This window comes from Oryzias melastigma, linkage group LG13 (assembly GCF_002922805.2).
Source record: "Oryzias melastigma strain HK-1 linkage group LG13, ASM292280v2, whole genome shotgun sequence".
Taxonomy (NCBI): domain Eukaryota; kingdom Metazoa; phylum Chordata; class Actinopteri; order Beloniformes; family Adrianichthyidae; genus Oryzias; species Oryzias melastigma.
The window spans coordinates 4,255,963-4,274,168 of record NC_050524.1 but is presented as its reverse complement, the minus strand read 5'-3'; the positions used below and the strand labels follow the sequence as shown (position 1 = coordinate 4,274,168).

General features: G+C 43.1%; 2 protein-coding genes and 1 long non-coding RNA gene across 4 annotated transcripts in view; 2 read left to right on the top strand and 1 right to left on the bottom strand.

Moving 5' to 3' along the window:
• LOC112149411 (zinc finger protein OZF) overlaps positions 1-18,206 on the top strand; it is a 30,019-nt gene that overhangs the window by 877 nt on the left and 10,936 nt on the right. Inside the window, exons 2-8 of one of the 2 annotated variants that reach the window (XM_036214684.1) lie at positions 297-395; positions 476-623; positions 699-769; positions 4,360-4,467; positions 4,597-4,696; positions 5,379-6,136; positions 7,463-8,338. In XM_036214684.1, coding sequence (XP_036070577.1) covers positions 297-395; positions 476-623; positions 699-769; positions 4,360-4,467; positions 4,597-4,696; positions 5,379-6,136; positions 7,463-7,720 — 1,542 coding nt within the window. In that variant the 3' untranslated portion in view covers positions 7,721-8,338. Of the gene's footprint in view, positions 1-296; positions 396-475; positions 624-698; positions 770-4,359; positions 4,468-4,596; positions 4,697-5,378; positions 6,137-7,462; positions 8,339-18,206 lie in introns of those variants that run through there. The other variant, XM_036214683.1, reaches the window with a different exon arrangement.
• Positions 9,211-14,064, top strand: LOC118599482 (oocyte zinc finger protein XlCOF6-like). The gene is made up of 4 exons (XM_036214681.1): positions 9,211-9,355; positions 10,442-10,775; positions 11,568-11,618; positions 12,156-14,064. The coding sequence occupies exons 1-4, from the start codon at positions 9,242-9,244 to the stop codon at positions 13,532-13,534; spliced, it is 1,878 nt and encodes a 625-aa protein (XP_036070574.1). The 5' UTR covers positions 9,211-9,241; the 3' UTR covers positions 13,535-14,064.
• The window catches only part of LOC118599488, a 12,558-nt gene continuing 5,002 nt past the window's right edge, over positions 10,651-18,206 (bottom strand). Inside the window, exon 3 of the long non-coding RNA XR_004948868.1 lies at positions 10,651-10,789. This is a non-coding gene — a long non-coding RNA (uncharacterized LOC118599488). The remainder of the gene's footprint in view (positions 10,790-18,206) is intronic.

The following is an 18,206-nucleotide window of genomic DNA, read 5'->3' as shown; positions in this document are numbered from 1 at the left end:
GGAATAGTAGTTGGGGAGCAACATCAAAACTCCAAAAGGGATTCAGCAGGTTTGAAATATGAATGGACAGATTTCATTCAAGCTGAGTCTATTAATAGATGAACTCAATTTAAGAGTGGTTTCTGTTATTGGTCTTTGTGATATATCACCACCAGGAAGCACAGCTTTTTATTGTCTTAAATAACTTTAAATTTATTTATTCATAATAAAAACACTGAGATTCACACAGTAAGTTTGGGTTTAAACTCTTGATCCTTTCAGGAAGTTTTCACCACAGATTTGTGTCTTCTCTTCAGGAGATCCAGCTCCGGCTCTTCATGGCGCCTTTGGCTCGAGAAGCTGCAGAGAAGATCAACCAGCTTTTCCTGGAGTCTTCCTCCGATCTGCAGCAGCAAGTACACAACTCCTGCTCTGCCGTCAGTCCCCAGCTTCCCTCTCAGCTGTCTGGTCAGGAGGGTTTCTCTGTGGTCTGCAGGTGTCTCAGGGGGCGGCTGAGGTCGAGGAGCTGAGGGGGAAACTGGAGGTGGTGGAGATGCAGCTGAAGCTGATGCTGGAGAGCAGCGGCAGTCCGGGCGAGGAGGGAAAGCAGACGGAGAGCAGCCAGCTTTTAGAGAGCTGCAGAGGTGAAGAACCAGTCCTGCTGGGGTCCGGATAGACGCCAGACGTGAACATTTCTCTTTAATTTGTATTTTATTCAGTGGAGACTGTCGATGACACCGGAGTAAAGAGATTTCCCATAATCCATCTGTGGGAAGGCAGAATGCATGAGGTAAACTCCAATTGGATTTTTGTCTTTCATACAACTCTTATAGAACTAGAGCAGCTAGCTTTAGTTAGCATTCACAGGGTTCCTTAAAATAAGGACTTAAAAAGCATTAAAAAAGTCTTACATTTTGATATATTAGTCTTAAAAATGTTACTACCTTTTCCGTATGGCTTTTCCGGTCTAAAGTTTACAGGGTTGCTGTAATTTCTTAGAAATTCTTAAAAAGCCTTAAATTTGAAAATAAAGCCTTAAAAAGAATCAAAAAGCCTTAAATTTTGATAGTTTGGTCTTAAAAAGGTCACAAACCACTTTGGCAGGTGAAGCAACGTTCATCCTCAATTACAGGGAACTCAAACTCGCACCCATGACTTTTAACCGTCTTCCTTCCCTCCCCATTTGGTTACCACAACATCCATCCTGGAGTTCGTTCAAAACATTTCATTCTGACTTTATTGCGCATATTTTGCGGGTTTAATCCTCACATTCGCAGCTGCAGGTGGTGCATTCAGGGACCGCATGGAATTTCTGCACTTCTGCGATTTCATCAAGAGCTCGCTGTTGCTGCATTCAGTTTCACTGGTAATTTCTAGTATTTGCCCACATTGATTTCAGCGAACACAAACACACTTATTTTAGCCTCATGCCATTGTTACTCTTTGAAATGACACAACAACAACACACTGATCTGTAAGAACACACAATAAGGCTAAATGTTGCACGTTTCAATATACATGTTTTTTTTCTATGAATGGCATTCTTGAGAAAAAAAACTTCCAACGGCAGACATTCGCTCCGGGAACAGTGCAACACTCAAGCTGAAAGAAGCAAGAGGTGTTGGTTCACATTTAGGGACCGTCTACAAATTACTGTTGGTAATAGGAATAAATAGTATAAAATGGAAAATGTAAGATTAGTGAAACAAAACGGAGAAAAATGTTTACATTTGGGAGTAATTTGGGTTTATTATGTTTTTGTACTAAACATTCTGGTGACAGACAGCTGTTTAGATTAGTTTTTCATGTGTTTTAAACTGGCATTTTTCGAAAAAAAAGTTTTTGCGCTTAGAGGAGGAAATAGACATTTTTCGCAAAACTGTAATGGAAACACTTTTTTCAAAATAAATGCGCTTCTCGTTATGAAGTCTCTTATTTGAGCGCTGCACAGCCGGGGCACCGAGAGGTCCTGCAGCGTCAAAGCGCTTTGGAAATTGCGGGTCATACGGAATCACGCAGCAGCTCCTCCTCCTTTCCTCATCGCTTCTTCTGCCCCCGCACTTTTGCCGCTTGGAGCCTGAAGTGTCATGAGTTCGAGTGCCGTGACAGAAACTTGAATGGGTGTTGTCGAGTTTTCAAGCTGAAAAAAGGTCCAGATTCTTATTTGTTAGAATGCTTTTTCTTTTTACTGCTGAACAGACTTCTCCCTCTTCTGAGTCGAGCTGTTCTGCACGCGCCCCAGACAGAGCTGTGACGTCACCCACATGCTCCTTTCAGTGAATACAAAATAAAAATAGGCCTACTTGTTCTCGTTCATCGCCGTGTTTTTAATGACTTATCGCGTGAGTTGGTTTGTGCTTTATCGCAAAATTATGATTTAATAGAAACAGTGTCATTTATAAACTGTTTTTTTTTTAATTCCTAGAATTTTAGTTTTGCGCAAATGTGTCATGGAAACGCAGCTAATAACAAAGAATGAGGCGTCCCCTTCTCCCTTTCCCACATGGAGACACTGAGAATATTTGATTATTAGTTATCTTTAATGGAAACACAGATTACAAAAAAAAAAAAAAAACTTGCACTTTTAGAAAAAACGTTTTTCCGTGTAGAGGAGCTGGTTTTGGGGGCGCATTAAAATGGATATGGACATTTTTGGCAGAACTGTAATGGAAATTGACTTTTTTATAATTAAATGCGCTTCTGAAGTGTCTGTCTGAGTACAGCACAGCGGGCGCCACGACAGATCCCACAGCGTCACAGCTGATCGTGCATCTCCTTAGTAAAATCAATAACCAAGATTTCCTCATCGCTTCATCTGTAGCTGCACTTCTGCAGCCTGAATACTTGTTCTGGACATTCTTTTACATACCACTGAACAGACTTCTCACTTGCATCTGAGACTGTCAGTGGACTCGCCGCGTGAGCCAGTGCGGCACGCGCACACCACACTGCTGTGACGTCACTCAAATGCTCCTTTTTAGTAAATCAAATTTTAAAAAAACACACACATCGCCGTGTTCTTAATAATTATCGCATGAGTTGATTTGTGTTTTATCGCATTATTACGAAAACCGTGTCATGGCGACACTGTTTTTTTCAAAATTCCTAGAATTTGGTTAAAGTTTCATGTGTAATGGAAACAGAACCCAGGGCTGCTGAGTGTTTCTGAATGGTGCATTCACTGAGCATCGGATATCGGCAGCAAAACTAAGCAGTTTATCAGAGAAAACATAGAACACTGGTGTAGGTAGCAGATGTGCTCGGCCTGTCAGATCGGCTCGGGGGCTTGCGAATAGTGATGACGTCTCAACCGGCACTGATCCGTATATAATCGAGTGATTAAATAGTGTCGACGTTTTCTCTGAAAAACTGATTTGTTTTGCTGCGGATTGTATAAAAATGACAAAGTTTTGTAGCGGACTGAGTTGGGCCGAGTGGCTGTTTGCTTATGTCCAGAGGTCAGTGAATGCACCGTGCACATACTCTTGTCTGCTGTGTGATCTGTCAATCAATCTGTTCAGAGGTTTAAGGAAAATAAAGGGACGGGTACATTAGACTTAATTAAAGCGTTTGAGGAGAGTAGATCCACAGACGGCAGTGGCTCAGGTGGTAGAGCGGGTCGGCCAACGATCGAAGGATAGGCGGTTCGATTCCTGCTCCCGCCAGCCAAGTGTCGTTGTGTCCTTGGGCAAGGCACTTAACCCTCCTTGCCTCCAGTGAGGCTCCACTGGTGTGTGAATGTGTATGAATGTTCCGGTGATGGTCAGAGGGGCCGTAGGCGCGTACTGGCAGCCACGCCTCTGTCAGCCTGCCCCAGGGCAGCTGTGGCTACAATAGTAGCTTACCATCACCAAGTATGAATGAGGTGTGAATGAATAATGGATATACAATGTAAGCGCTTTGAGTGTCTGGAAAAGCGCAGATTAATCCAATCCATTATAATATAATAGTTATAATTAATTAATTAATAAGTTATAATTTTGTTAAAAACATTTAATTTGGTCATTACCTCAATGTGACAGGATCTGTTGAGATTATTAAAGTTCTGAACATTGATATCTGTTTCCTAGCTTGTTGTCATTATTGATAATTATGCTAAGAAATCAGTGTCTTCACATAGAGAAGTATCATTATTCATTATTAATAATGTAGAACTAAAGGCAAACTAAGCAAATTTATAATTTCAAACTGGTAGCCCTTCGTATGATTTAGTACCCATGAAGTAGCCCGCAGTTTCGTAAAGGTTGGTGACCCCTGATCTAGAATATAAACTGATATATAATATACATAATTTGGAACCATTTAGGATCTTCAGTAGAAAATTACAACTTGAAATAAGTGTCTGAAGTCGAGTTTCAGTGAAATCTCTCCTCCTCTCAGGACAACACTCAGACGATTCTCATCAGGGTGGAGGAGACGGAGGCTCCTGACTCTGTTCAGCTCACAGAGAACCTGGCTCTGTACGATGGAGGTTCTCTGGACCACCTGGTGGGTTCACAGCCCTTTCAGAGCTGCCTTTCATGTTTTTATTAGCCCTGGGATAAATGTTTGACGTTTGTATCTGAGGATGAATGAAACAGGAAACTATAAACCTTCATGGTATAAATTCTCTGTCAGTTGCTACCAGGGGACCCAGACGACGGCAACCCAGACAACATCTTCGGATCCAAAAGTGTCCGGAAGCTCAAACCTCTCAGGGTCCGAGCACAGAGGAAAGGTCAGCCTCTTTGACTTTGTCTGGAACTGACCAACACATGAATCTCAAATAATATTCCCTTCTTGGTGTCCGTGAAGCTCGGTTCCTGTACGGTATCTTAGACTTAGACATCAGAGGCCATGATGAGTCTAATACGGGCGTTTGTAACAAGTATCTCGTTTCCACTGAGGGATCCGGACCGGACTGGACCAAACTGGACTTTAGAATGTTTCCATTACAAAATGGACTTGTTAAGCCGGACCAACTTGTACCATTTTTGGTCCCCCATTGGTCGTAGGTCCATAGAAAAATGGAAGGGTCCTGTGAGGGCGGAGCTTCTGTTGTTACATGATGTATCTACCAGGAAATAGTCTGCTCCCTTCCTCCACCAGAATATAGTCTCCTCTGTTTCTTCAGTCGTTTTTTCCAATATCACCGTATGTGAAGTTTGAACTCTAAATCAAATGGTCTTTTCTCGCTCATCACTGAGTTGGATCACAGCACAGACGGCTATTGTCTGCACAGCTGTGAACTAGCCGGGGATTGGAGAGATAAAGGCTTTGCGAAGCTAGCTTAATCCCGCAAGCTTCACAGAGAAAGTGTTTTTGTTAGCCTAGGGGCGGAGCAGACTTGGAATACGTCTAGGTCAAACGCTTCTGACGTGACGAGGGTCACATAAGTAAACCGAGGTTTGTGTTCACAGGAAGAAGACCTCACAGCTGTGACATTTGTGGAAAGACGTTCGCCTTAAAGAAGCTCTTGAGAAGCCACAAGCGCCTTCACGCTGTCACGCAACTGTTTGACTGCGAGGTTTGCGGTAGGAGCTTCTACCGAGCGCAGGCCCTGAAACTGCACAAGAAGGTCCACACAAGAGAGCGCACCTACGAGTGTCAGGACTGCGGCAAGACCTTCACAGTCCGCAGAAACCTGCAGCGCCACCTACTCATCCACACGGGCGAAAAGCCCTTCGAGTGTCAGACCTGCGGGAAAAGCTTCAACCAGCCACATACCCTGAAAAACCACCAGCGCATCCACACCGGCGAACGTCCCTTCAGCTGCGAGACCTGCGGCAAAGGCTTCATCCACAGGACCGCCTTGAAAGTGCACCAGAAGACCTCTCACACGGAGAAGAGCTCGCCGGTTTGTGTGGCGTGTGGCGACGCAGTCCAATGTGTCCACAAACACCTGCAGACGCACATGTCGGGTATCCCCTGTACGTGCAGGATCTGCGGTCAGCGGCTCTGCTCCATCACGGAGCTGCACCTTCACCAGCAGCAACACACCGCGGACCGACCCAAAGACACCACGAACCAAGCAAACATCTGCACCGTCTGCGGGAAGAGTTTCAAGTACCCCACTTACCTAAAGATTCACTCCAGGACGCACAGCGGGGAGCGGCCCTTCACCTGCGAGATCTGTGGACGCACATTCACGCAGCACAGCAGCCTCAAGGCGCATCAGGTCAGTTTACGGCGCGTTACAATTCTCTTGAAAATAACACTTAATTGTGATTTTTCTAAACACTCAATGACAGTCGGCATTAAGACTGGTTATAATGGTCTTATGGTCGGTCTCTCAAGAATTAAATGTTATTGAACAGACCTAAAAATGTAGCCACAAGGGGGCCCAAGCCAGGGTTTCATAGTGCCAATCCCAGAGGGTTGTTTCAGGAAGGGCATCTGACGTCAAATCAAATATAATCATACCAATGATATCCATACAGTATCAGGCAAGACCTGTGTCAACAACAACTGACAGAGTGCTGGTGGAAACTGGACTACTGTTAGTGGAAGAAGGAGAGGAGGATGGCTAGTTCGTGGAAAGAGGGAGAAGAGGAAAGTCACTAGTGTTGGACTGAGAGTTGGGACTTTGAATGTTGGAACTATGACAGGAAAGGGTAGAGAGTTAGTGGACATGATGCAGAGGAGAAAGGTAGACATACTGTGTGTCCAGGAGACCAGGTGGAAAGGTAGCAAGGCTAGAAGTTTAGGAGCAGGGTTCAAGTTGTTCTATCATGGTGGAGATGGGAAGAGAAATGGAGGAGGAGTAATCTTAATGGAGGAGCTCGTTAGGAGTGTCAGAGTGATGAAGATAGGTAGCAGACATGAAGATGCTGAGGTTCTCTTTGGGAGTGACCAGGATGGATCAGGAATGAGAACATCAGAGGAACAGAACATGTTAGAGGTTTTGGAGATAAAGTCAGAGAGTTCAGACTGAGATGGTTTGGACATGTTCAGAGGAGAGACAGTGAATATATTGGTAGACCAAAGAGGAGGTTTATGGATGCAGTGAATGAAGACATGAAGGTGGCTGGTGTTAGAGTGGAGGATGCTGAAGACAGGCTTAGATGGAGGAAACTGATTGGCTGTGGCGACCCCCGAAGGGAAAAGCCCAAAGGAAAAGAAGAAGAAACCCTGAAGGGGCCGACCGGCTCTCTTCCCATGATTCTGTCATCTAGACCCCATAAGAGAGCATGAGGGTCAAGGTTTTTTGAACTATGCAAGAATTTCATACCTTGTTCAAAGCATTCAACTATTTCACACTATTCAGGAGCAGAGATTCTTTTTCTTCCCCATGTTGCTTGAAAATATTGGTCGGCTTAGTAATGTGGAACGTCCTTGCTCCAAGAGACACAATAATCATCTGAGTTTCATTAAATAACAAACATTTTTATGTTTTTGACACTTAAAAACAATTTGCACAATCCTGACAACTTGACCTGGATTTTCACCAATGTGACCCGTCAGGCGATCATGTCAGGAATGAATTCGCTTTTTTCCCCCAAAGGTAATCCACACCGGCGAGAAGCCATTCAGCTGCGGCACCTGCGGAAAGTCCTTCAACAACGCAGGAAACCTGGGCAGACACCAGCGCATCCACACCGGCGAGAAGCCCTTCAGCTGCAAGGTCTGCGGCCGCAGCTTCAACCAGGGGAACAGCCTGAAGTCCCACCTGCAGATCCACACGGGTCAGAAGCTCTACTGCTGCCAGCTGTGTGGATGCGGGTTCTCCGACTCACGGCAGCTCAAGAAGCACACCTGTTAGCGGTCATAGGCGGAACCAAACCTTGTTTGGAATTAGAACTGTGGCGCCACCAGGGGCGACACCCGTCCACCCCAGTGGTCACTACAGACTGAGCTGGAATCTGTTATGCCTGCATGGAGAAATGTAATCAGCTGACTCAGAAGCAGCCTAAACTATCCCAATGTTCACGGAGGATGATTATCATCCAGACCAGGTGTTTATGGATGAAACCGGTAAGTTCTAGACAGATGTCCTTTCGTTCTTAACTGGTTGAGGAGGAGGTGCATTCTCCTGGTTTAAAGGCACAGTCCTCGTGAAAAGTACAGTCTATTGTTCTGAATTACAAAACAAAACTCTTTATGTTGGCCAATGTTCCAGTTTTCTTTAATACATTTTTACAAAACTTGATCAGAAGAGTTTTTATTGGACATTCTTCGGCTGTGGGCGTAGGGGGTTGAGACAAGGGGGGGGTTACTTCAAGCAAACCCTGCGATTTTCCAGCTCCGCTCCCTCCTGGGAGCCTGTATATTTTTCTATTATGATCTTTTATTCGTACTTTACCCGTTTCTCTTATTTCCCTCCTTATGGCGTGCAAGATGGTCAATACATGGGTATTTGCGAGCGCGCAGTAGCAGCAAACCGAGTATGAGTGAATGCTTTTGAGATGGATAAAGAGGAAGATTCTGAGGAGGACTTGTAGATCCGAGGTTTCATCTGCTTGTGCTGTTTTTTCCTAAATCCTTTCCGGGGCAAACCTCCAGCTCTCTAGCCCCTCCTATGCCTGTTCTTTTCTCTCACTATAAATCACAATATCGTCTGGAAACATCAAAGTTCAAGGTAGTTCCAGTCTGATTGGAAAACAAAACAGAATTTTTGTGCAACTCAAAATGTTAACTGTACTTCCATTCATCTATGCACAGAAGTACCATGGCATATATACATAAAACAAAGTATATCAGCAGGTGCTTAACGTTCTGATAGTTTTCTTCAGGCTGTTTTACTGTGTTTAGTAGAATGAACTTTGAAAATATAGCTCATGGTTTTGGTGGCCCCCACTGGCACCCCATGAAAAATTTCTGGAGGGGCCTCTGAACCAGAAGTTACGGATCTGAGTTTGTCAAGAGAACTTCTTTGACACTCAGAATTCCTTTAAGCTGACGGATAAATTCAAAGGTAATGTCTGCAGATGTTTTGGGGATTTATCCTTTGTGTGTGTCAGTACTTTGTTACAAACTTTAAGACAAAGCGTCTTTTTTTAAGAAAAATATAGGTTTGGATGAATGGCAAAATGAAAAGAAGTTTTGGTTGTAATGACTCCTGTTAACTTAAATTGTACATTAATGTAAAGTGATGGTTTGAAATGTTTTGTCATTTATAGGTCTTTGAAAAATATAAATTTATATAGTTATTTGTTATATGTTTCGCGAAATTAAAATGGAGCGTGTGCAAACTGCGTTTTATTTTGAAAAACGTCCTGTCTTCCGGGGGAAAATGGCGTCTCCGTTGTTTCTCTGATTAGATTATCGATCAATAACATAAACAATGGCGGAAAGTGTGTTTTATTTCGAAATGAAGTTAATACTAGACACGCTCCTAAAGGCTGCCGTGGACCTGCTGGCTGTTTCAGGAGGAGAAACCGGAAACACGAAGCTGACGGTGAGTTTGGCGGCGCGTGTCGTCGTGAGGTGCTGCTGCTGCGGGTCATCTCGACCCGCAGACGGTTTCTGGGATTTTTCTAGACGCCGTTCAGTTCATCAGATCCGCTGTTTGGTGGAGATTGGAGGAAAACTTGAAAGCAGCGGAAGCGCCGCGACGTCAAACATGGCGGACTTTTAGTCAGGAGCTGTTTTAGAAAAGTAGTTTGTAGAATAGTTAAAAAATGCACTTTTAGACATTTGTAATTAATGAGATAAATTAAATTGGACTAAATTCTTTATAATTGAATGTCAAATGTATAATTTTAAACACTGTTACTAAAAACTATACAACTTATCCAGAAGACAAAAGAGAATGTTAGTTTTTCTTAGTAATCCCTTCAACAAACAATATATTTAAGTGAACTACAATTATATTTAGTTTGTACTAAAAGTGAGGCAGTATACTTGAAGGTTTTCTTTTTAAATACTACCTATATATTGTTGACATGGATTGTTCCAACTTAGTCTGAAAAAGTATTCAGTCAGTAACCTATACTCAAGTGTACTTAATAGAATAAACTTCAAGTGTTCTACTTTTTGATAAAGGACTTTGTAATTTTAGAATAATTTTAGCTAAACTTTTAGGTAAAAACATTAAACATCAAATTTTGTATTCATGTCAGAGAAAAATTCTGATTTTGATAAAACATAACCAGTTATATTTACTTTTTTGTGTGTTTTTAAACTTTTTTGGTGATGAATGTAAAAAGAATGAAGACAAATCAAAACACCCAATTATATATATATAAATATTAAAAATACTTGAATAGTAATAGTACCTGAAATGTGGATCTTACATAAAAAGTACTTAAGTGAGAGTTTACATGATTTAATTTTTCAAGTAAAAATAAAAGTCGATAATCTAATTACAGATACGAAAAAGTTAAATATAAATGTGTTTTATTTTCTAAACTCAGTGGTTTGTCCAAATGTATAAATAAAATCCATCTCAAACTGAGTTGAAATGAGTGTCTGCTTCTTATTTTTAAAATCTATTTGAATCAAAGTGTTTCTCCCATAAATTCTCTGATCTTCATCCTCGCAGTCGGCCTTTGACTCCACATCAGAGATGTTGTCCAGGGAGACGAGCAGAAAGATCTGCAGCGTTTTCTCGCAGATGTCTTCCCTTCTGCTCTCTGAGAACTCCACTCTGAAGGCTCGTCTGGAGCAGCTGGAGGCCGAGCTGCAGAGCGTGACCAAAAACGCTGAGGACGCCCGGCGGTGGAGGGAGAACGTCCTGAGCGGCTGCCCCGTGCTGTTCCAGCAGAGCGGCCTGCTCTTCTCCCTGAAGCCCTTCGGGAGGCTGACGAGGAGGACGGCTGCACAACGGAGAGATGAAGAATCCTCATCTGCTGCTCAGATGGACAGGCTGGATGAGGGTACGATTCTGTAACTGACAAAAAGTTCAAAGTAGACTTTTAAGATACTTTAATTGACTAAATCAACTTTTTAAAACCTTTATTTGACATGATGTATTTTTTGTTTTCACAATTCCTGAGAAATATTGACTTTTAGGAACAAATAATGACTGATCAGCAGTAATCTGAAGATAAAAACGATTTCATAAACTCATAAATGACTCTAGTTAAACCCAAGATGACCATTTTTACTGTTTATAGGCAGGAAATTACGAAATGAGACACAGAACATAAGATAAAAGTAAAAGTAAAAGATGACCAAAATCAGGTTGCATCATGGTTGCAGCAGTGGACTACATACAGAGATAATACATAAAAAAAAACACACTTAACAATCGGAAAACAAACAATAAATATGGAAATGCTTTTACAACTCATATTTAAAAAAACAAGTCATCAAGTCATCACAGCTCCTCTGTAAAATCACCAACCAGCATTTCCCCAAATCTCTTCATCTCTAGCAGCTCGCCGCTCCACGGCCTGAATGAGACGCCAACGTCTCCTTTGATAAATGATGAGCGCTAGTGCCGTGGCAGAAATGTGAATGTATCTGCTGTAAATCAAAGTATTGTTCACATCCGTGTTTTTGATTTATCACGTAGGTTGGTTTGTGTTTATTTGCATAATTATGATTTAATAGAAACAGTTTCATTGTGAAATTGTGTTTTTTTTCAACATTTCTAGAATGTCAATAAGGTCATAGAAAATTAGCTAGTGAAACATCTTACAAGTCTTTTCTCTTTGGTTTCTCAGAGGTCCGAGAGTCGAGGGGAGACGGGACTTTGCCCCCCCCACCTGGACAAGGTGGGAGTTTATCCATCTACTATAAGTTAGGAGCTGAAGACCCACTCTGATCATCTTTTGATCTCTTCTCAAAGTCTTTCTATTGGTCTATTATTTACGATGGTGCAATTTTTATCCAAAATAAAAAAAACTGTGGTTTTCTAGGACAGTTTCTGCAGAGCGGCAGGAGATCATTAGAAGTCTGAGTTGTGGGCGGGACTGTTAGTAAGCCCCGCCCTGCTTCCTGATATCCTGTTTACACTCTCTCCTGCTAGCTTACCCCTAACCCAGGAGTCTTTAGACCCCCCCAGCATATTTTCTACATCAAAAATAAAAACTTTTTCCAACAGCATTTTTTTTTCATTTGCTCCTGATTCACGATTGAGAAAAGGAATACGCAGACAGGCAATTTTAAGCCTAAATTAAACAAAAAAGGTAATAAAAACACCAAAAATAAACATGATTTACATCAGAGTGGGTCTTTAACTTAAGAGTTAATGCAGAAAAAATCCAATTTATTATTAATTTTGTCCTAAAAAGTTGGTTTGTCTTCCGCAGCTGTGAAGGACTGTGACGTTCCAAACAGGACACAGGAAGTGGCGATCGGCAGCAACAGGAAGTTGTTTGTTTGTGATGTTTGTGGCAAAAGCTTCAGCCGTCAGCTTCAGCTGAAGAAGCACACGAACACCCACAGTGAGCGGAGGCCGTTCGCCTGCGAGCAGTGCCCCAGAAGATTCAGGGACTCCGTGACCTTTGAGAAGCACCGGCTGCGACACCAGGAGAGGATCCACGCCAGCTTCTGCTGTCCGCTCTGCGCCAAGACGTTCAAGAGCAGAACCGGCCTGAAGAAGCATCAGCTGGTGCACACGGACGCGCGACCTTTCGTCTGCGCCGTCTGCCAGAAGGGCTTCAAAACCAAATACAACCTGCGCGCTCATGAGGCCTTGCACGCCACGAAGACCTTCCAGGACGCCGTCACCTTACATGAGCAGCCTCACTCGTGCTCAGCGTGCGGGAAAGCGTTCACCAGGAGGAGCTCGCTCCGAGCGCACCAGGCCGTGCACAGAGGCAAGATCTTCACATGCGAGGTGTGCGGTATGGGCTTCTCGCTTCAGCACAACCTCCGGAGGCACACGCGTCTTCACACGGGCGAAAAACCCTTCGCCTGCAAAGTCTGTGGGCGGAGCTTCATGCACGACAACAAGCTGAAGGCGCACATGCTCCTCCACGGAGAAAGGAAGGCGTTCATGTGCGACCTCTGCGGGAAGACGTTCCTCTACAACTGTCAGCTGAAGAAGCATCAGAGGACTCACGAGGAGAAGCAGGTCACGAAGAGGAGGAGCCAACAGAGAGGAAACCGCAGAGTCATCTATCGACAGGACAAAACCACCGCCGACATGACGCCGTTCAGCTGCGCCGCCTGCCGGAAGAGCTTCGACTCCGCCGGGTCGCTGAGGAGACACCAACTCCTCCACTCCAAACAACCGCAGCACAACTGCCAGGAGTGCGGCAAGTCTTTCCGCTACAAAGCCACGTACCAGTACCACCAACGCGTCCACTCCGGAGAGCGGCCGTTCGCCTGCGACGTCTGCGGGAAAACCTTCATCATCCACCAGGCGCTGAAGTCCCACAGGCTGCAGCACTCCGGGGAGAAGCCGCACAAGTGCACACACTGCTACAAGACCTTCAGGATCTACACAAACCTCCTGAGACACCTGCGCGTCCACACGGGGGAGAAGCCCTACGAGTGCCAGGTGTGCGGGTCGCGGTTCCGGCAGCTCGGACACGTCAAGTCTCACATGCAGATCCACACGGGGGAGAGGCCGCATTCCTGCAGCAGCTGCAGGAGGAGCTTCTCCGACTCCAGGCTGCTGAAGAGGCACAAGTGCAGGGAAAAGACGTCTGGGAGATCCGTCTCTCTGTCTTCAGACGTTTGAGCTCCTTAAAGTGTTTTTCTATCGTCTGAATTTATACGAACTCAAACGTTTTGAATTGACACTTTAAAAGACTACAGTCACTTGGTGACATAAAGCTGAGTGTTATCTGCATAACTATGATGTTAAACATTACAAGTGTGGAACAGCAGAGGTCAGAGAACCGCGCCCTGATGTACTCCACATGACATGTCTGGGCACAACAGGAATGAACATTTACAGTCTAATTCCACAATGTTTTCTTCTGTAGTTACATGTAGTATCCTGAACTGAGGAAGAATTTTAAGGAGCTTTACTATTTTTACTTTGAAGTAACAACTGTGCTTAAAAGGGGGTGTGGCCTTTTGACCAAAAACTAGTGAAATCTGAGACTCTAGGATGATTTTACTGAGTGTTTTCCAACATCTGGGTTCATCTGATTTTTCTGTGGAGATAAGCAGGTTATTTGTTAGCTCTTGTTTTGTTTTTATCATGTTTCTTTAGTTTATAATAATAATTAAATTAGTAATAAAAGTTATGACTAAAAGCTAAAACAAGTCAACTTCCGGGGGAAAATGGCGTCTCCGTTGTTTCTCTGATTAGATTATCGATCGATAACATACAAAGGCGGAAAGTGTGTTTTATTTCGAAATGAAGTTAATACTAGACACGCTCCTAAAGGCTGCCGTGGACCTGCTGGCTGTTTCAGGAGGAGAAACCGGAAACACGAAGCTGACGGTGAGTTTGGCGGCGTGTGTCGTCGTGAGGTGCTGCTGCTGCGGATCATCTCGACCCGCAGACGGTTTCTGGGATTTTTCTAGACGCCGTTCAGTTCATCAGATCCGCTGTTTGGTGGAGATTGGAGGAAAACTTAAAAGCAGCGATGGCGCCGCGACGTCAAACATGGCGGACTTTTAGTCAAGACCATAGACTGTATATAAGAATATTATTTTATTTATTTTTACAGTCTATGGTCAGGAGCTGTTTTAGAAAAGTAGTTCGTAGAATAGTTTAAAAAAGCACTTTTAGACATTTGTTATTAACGAGATAAATTAAATTTTACTAAATTCTAATTAAATTAAATTAATAATTTAATGCCAAATGTATATTTTTAAACACTGTTACTAAAAACTATACAGCTTATCCAGAAGACAAAAGAGAAAAGTTTATTCAAATTTTTCTTAGTAATCCCTTTAACAAATAATATATTTAAGTGAACTACAATTATTTTTAGTTTGTACTAAAAGTGAGGCAGTACACTTAAAGGTTTTCTTTTTAAATACTACCTATAGATTGTCGACATAGATTGTTCCAACTTAGTCTGAAAAAGTATTCAATTAGTAGCCTGTACTTAAACTCAAGTATACTTAATAGAATAAACATCTGCAGTGTTCATTTTTTATCAGGACTAAATCTTCTCCTCCTCTGCTGAACTACAGTAATAAATGAAATAGAGATTTATCATTTCCAATGAACTTTTGTTTTTTAAAACCTTAAAGACTGAGAAAAGCGGGATACACTGTGGATAGTTTGACAGTCTGTTCCTGCCGCCGCGTTCTCTGGCTGCAGCTCGATGCAGCGACGTGTCCAGTGGAGCTCACGGATGAATATGCCGGCAGACAGACCGCTATGCTGGGGCTGGATCACGCTTAAACCTCCAGAACATTTAAAACGTCCCCCGGTGCGCTTGCTGTTCGGAACGTCGGGGGTCCGCAGCTCTCGGGATGCGGCGCCGGACGCGAGCAGGTACCACCAGACGTGGTACTAGACGCAAACCGGAGCCGAGTTAGAGTGCAGGAGCTCTCCAGGTCCTAGCGCCAGGCCGGTTCTAGCTAGCAGCTTGGAGGTTGGAGACCCGCCTGTGATCTAGTGAGAGCAGCCGGTGAGTTAGAGGGCGATGAGGGACGCCAGCGCGGTGTGGAAAGACACGTATGAAAAAATCCCTGATTAATGCGTCAAAAAAATTGTCGGCGTCATGCACATGTCGAGTTAACGCGCAATTAACGCGACAAATCTGAGACAGGGGTGGTGGTCTCCTGGGGTGGTGCTTGTGCTGGGCCCCCTGGTGCATCAGCTTTCTGTTACAACCCACTGAATATTTTTATTAGTACTGTTCTTGCACTTTGATATTTATTAACTGCACACGTAGCATACTGTTTACCTCCCAACTGTCACAAACGGGCAGACAGCTGGTTCCGTGGGCAGCAGGTTTAACAGCACAGACAGAATGACAAATACAGATAAAAGTCCAAAAAACTAAAGCAGGGTTGGACAGGCAGAGATCAGACACGAGCAGGGACTATCAGAGATCAAACTAGAGTAGTTAAGAGTCCAGGCGAGGGTTGGTGGAGGCGGCAGGCAAACAAAGTGGACTGGCATGTCTGCAACTCCGTTTGGGTTGTTTATCACCACTTCTGGGTCTACGACTATCCCCTGCTACATTGTTTACACAATCAGCTGGAAACCACAAATGTGGTCAGAGATCGATGTGTTTTGTTATGTTTTATTAAAATTTCAACAGCTTTGGTTATCCAGATAATTTTCCTTTTATGGCATCAATACCATTCTAAAAAATTATATTTTATTTGTCTTATTTTAAATGAACATACACATGAAGTTGGATCGGTCGATGTTCCGGACTCGATGTATAAGCCTGTGACCCCATGACGTATTTTTGACAGTTTGTGAACAGGAGAAAGTCGTCTTCAAGAGACATGTCAAACGTAAAACTAAAAGTTGTAAACAAAATTTAAATATATGCACAACTTTGTATTCATGAATACAAATTTATTTTTATGAATACAAAATATTATTTATGAATACATTTCTTTTTGACAGTTATCTTACTCCATAGAACAGCAAAGTAATCATTTCATTTACAGGGAAACCTGTTTCCATATTGTCCAAATGACAAGACAACCTTTAGAGGTTGAACTTTCACAGATACACCCCCCACACACACAAACACACACACAGATCAACGTAGTGGGCCGAGCGGGGGATGTGGCCAGGTTTTGGGTTTAGAAAAAAAACAATTTATCCATGATGGCAAAAACAAAAAAAAAAGCTGTTAAAGAAGCACCTGTCGACCATCACGGAAAAATGCATGTCTGGTTTAAGAAAGTGGATGCTGCACGCACTCTGCTTCCGCGTCCAGTGTTAGCCTAGTGTTATTCATATTTTTGGTTTAAATAAAGTCAGTTTGAAACAAGATATTCTCACTTAAGGTCTGCTTGGTCATCTGAACACAGAACAAAAAGAAAAAAGTCTGCACACTGACATCATAGACATAGTGACATCATCACACAGTGACATCATCACACAGTGACATCACACATTGACATCACACAGTGACATCACTGATATGTAATAGTGATGTCACTCATTTTAGCCTTTGAAGGCGATGACCTCATTTGAGGGTCATCAACTCATTGCTCTTGTTTTACTTATAGTTGGCGTTTCAGACACAGACAGCTGTCTGAGTTGATCGACGACATACTGAGAAACAAGCACGTTTCACATTTGTCTGAGAAACTGAGAGTACATCACCTTTTGGAAATGTCCTACAACAAAGAATTTCAGGAGATGGATGTTTCCATCGAAGAACTGAACATCATCACCGAGAAAATTCTTCAGCAAAATGACACCTTGAACAAACATGCTGAGAACCTTTGCAAGAAATTGCAAAAAAGGAAAGATCTCGACGCTTCATACAAGGAACTGAAAAAATCCCGTAAAGCTGCTATCGATGAAAACAAAAGACTGGTGAAGCAGGTGGAGAGTCTAAGAGTGGACATCGAAAAGCAGATACATGTGGAAAAAATGTGTGAAGAAGAGAAGAAAAGAACATCTCAGGTCTTTGAAAATAACCAAGACCTGAAAGCCATAATGGCCACACTTCAGTTCAAGCTTCAGCAACTGAACTATACAACGGAAATGAAACAAGAAATTTCTGCCTTCAAGTCTGAGAGAAAAAGTTTGAAACAAGAGAACAGAGTTCTCCAGTCTCAAATGAAGAAACTCCAGAAAAAGACTGCCGGCAATGCACACCTTTCAGAGCTGGATCGGGTGCAAGAGAAACTTAATGTTGCAAAGGAGAAAAATTTGAAGACAAAGATCGAACACGACCTTCTCCAGAACCAAATCCGAGACCTGCAGGTTCAGATCCAGGCTCCAAAACAGGAAATTGCTGCTTTAGAGAAAGAAATTCAGGATCTCCAGAGGACAGAGGAGGAACTAAAAGTGGCTAAAGCTGAATTCCACAAAATCTCTGAAGAAAAGTCTCAACTTGAAGACAAGAAGAAGCAGCTTCAGGATGAGGCTTCACATCTGAAACAGCAGCAGGAAGAGTTACGTGAACTGGTTCTTCAGCACAACAAGGTACAGAATAAACTGAGACCCCTTCAAGCAGAAACAAAGACCCTCCAAGACCAAAGAGATATGCTGACTGACCTTCTCAAACACCGTCAAACATTGGAGACTAAATGTAAGGACATGAAATCAGAAACTGACCGTGTGGTGGCTGAAAACTTCCACCTTTATGTTCAAGTTGATGATCTGCAAAAGAAGGTTACAAATTCCAATGATTTGGAGGGCAAAGTTTTAAAAGTGAAGGAGAAAAATTTGAAGGTGAAGGAAGAACACGACCTTCTCCAGAACCAGATCCAGAACCTGCAGGTCCAGTTCCAGGCTACAA

Bases quoted from the DNA above. Each gene is read 5' to 3' on its own strand.
- LOC118599482 (XM_036214681.1), top strand. From the start codon at position 9,242: ATGGCGGAAAGTGTGTTTTATTTCGAAATGAAGTTAATACTAGACACG. The intron at 9,356-10,441 runs GTGAGTTTGGCG...TCATCCTCGCAG, and splicing joins CCGGAAACACGAAGCTGACG to TCGGCCTTTGACTCCACATC. The intron at 10,776-11,567 runs GTACGATTCTGT...TTGGTTTCTCAG, and splicing joins GATGGACAGGCTGGATGAGG to AGGTCCGAGAGTCGAGGGGA.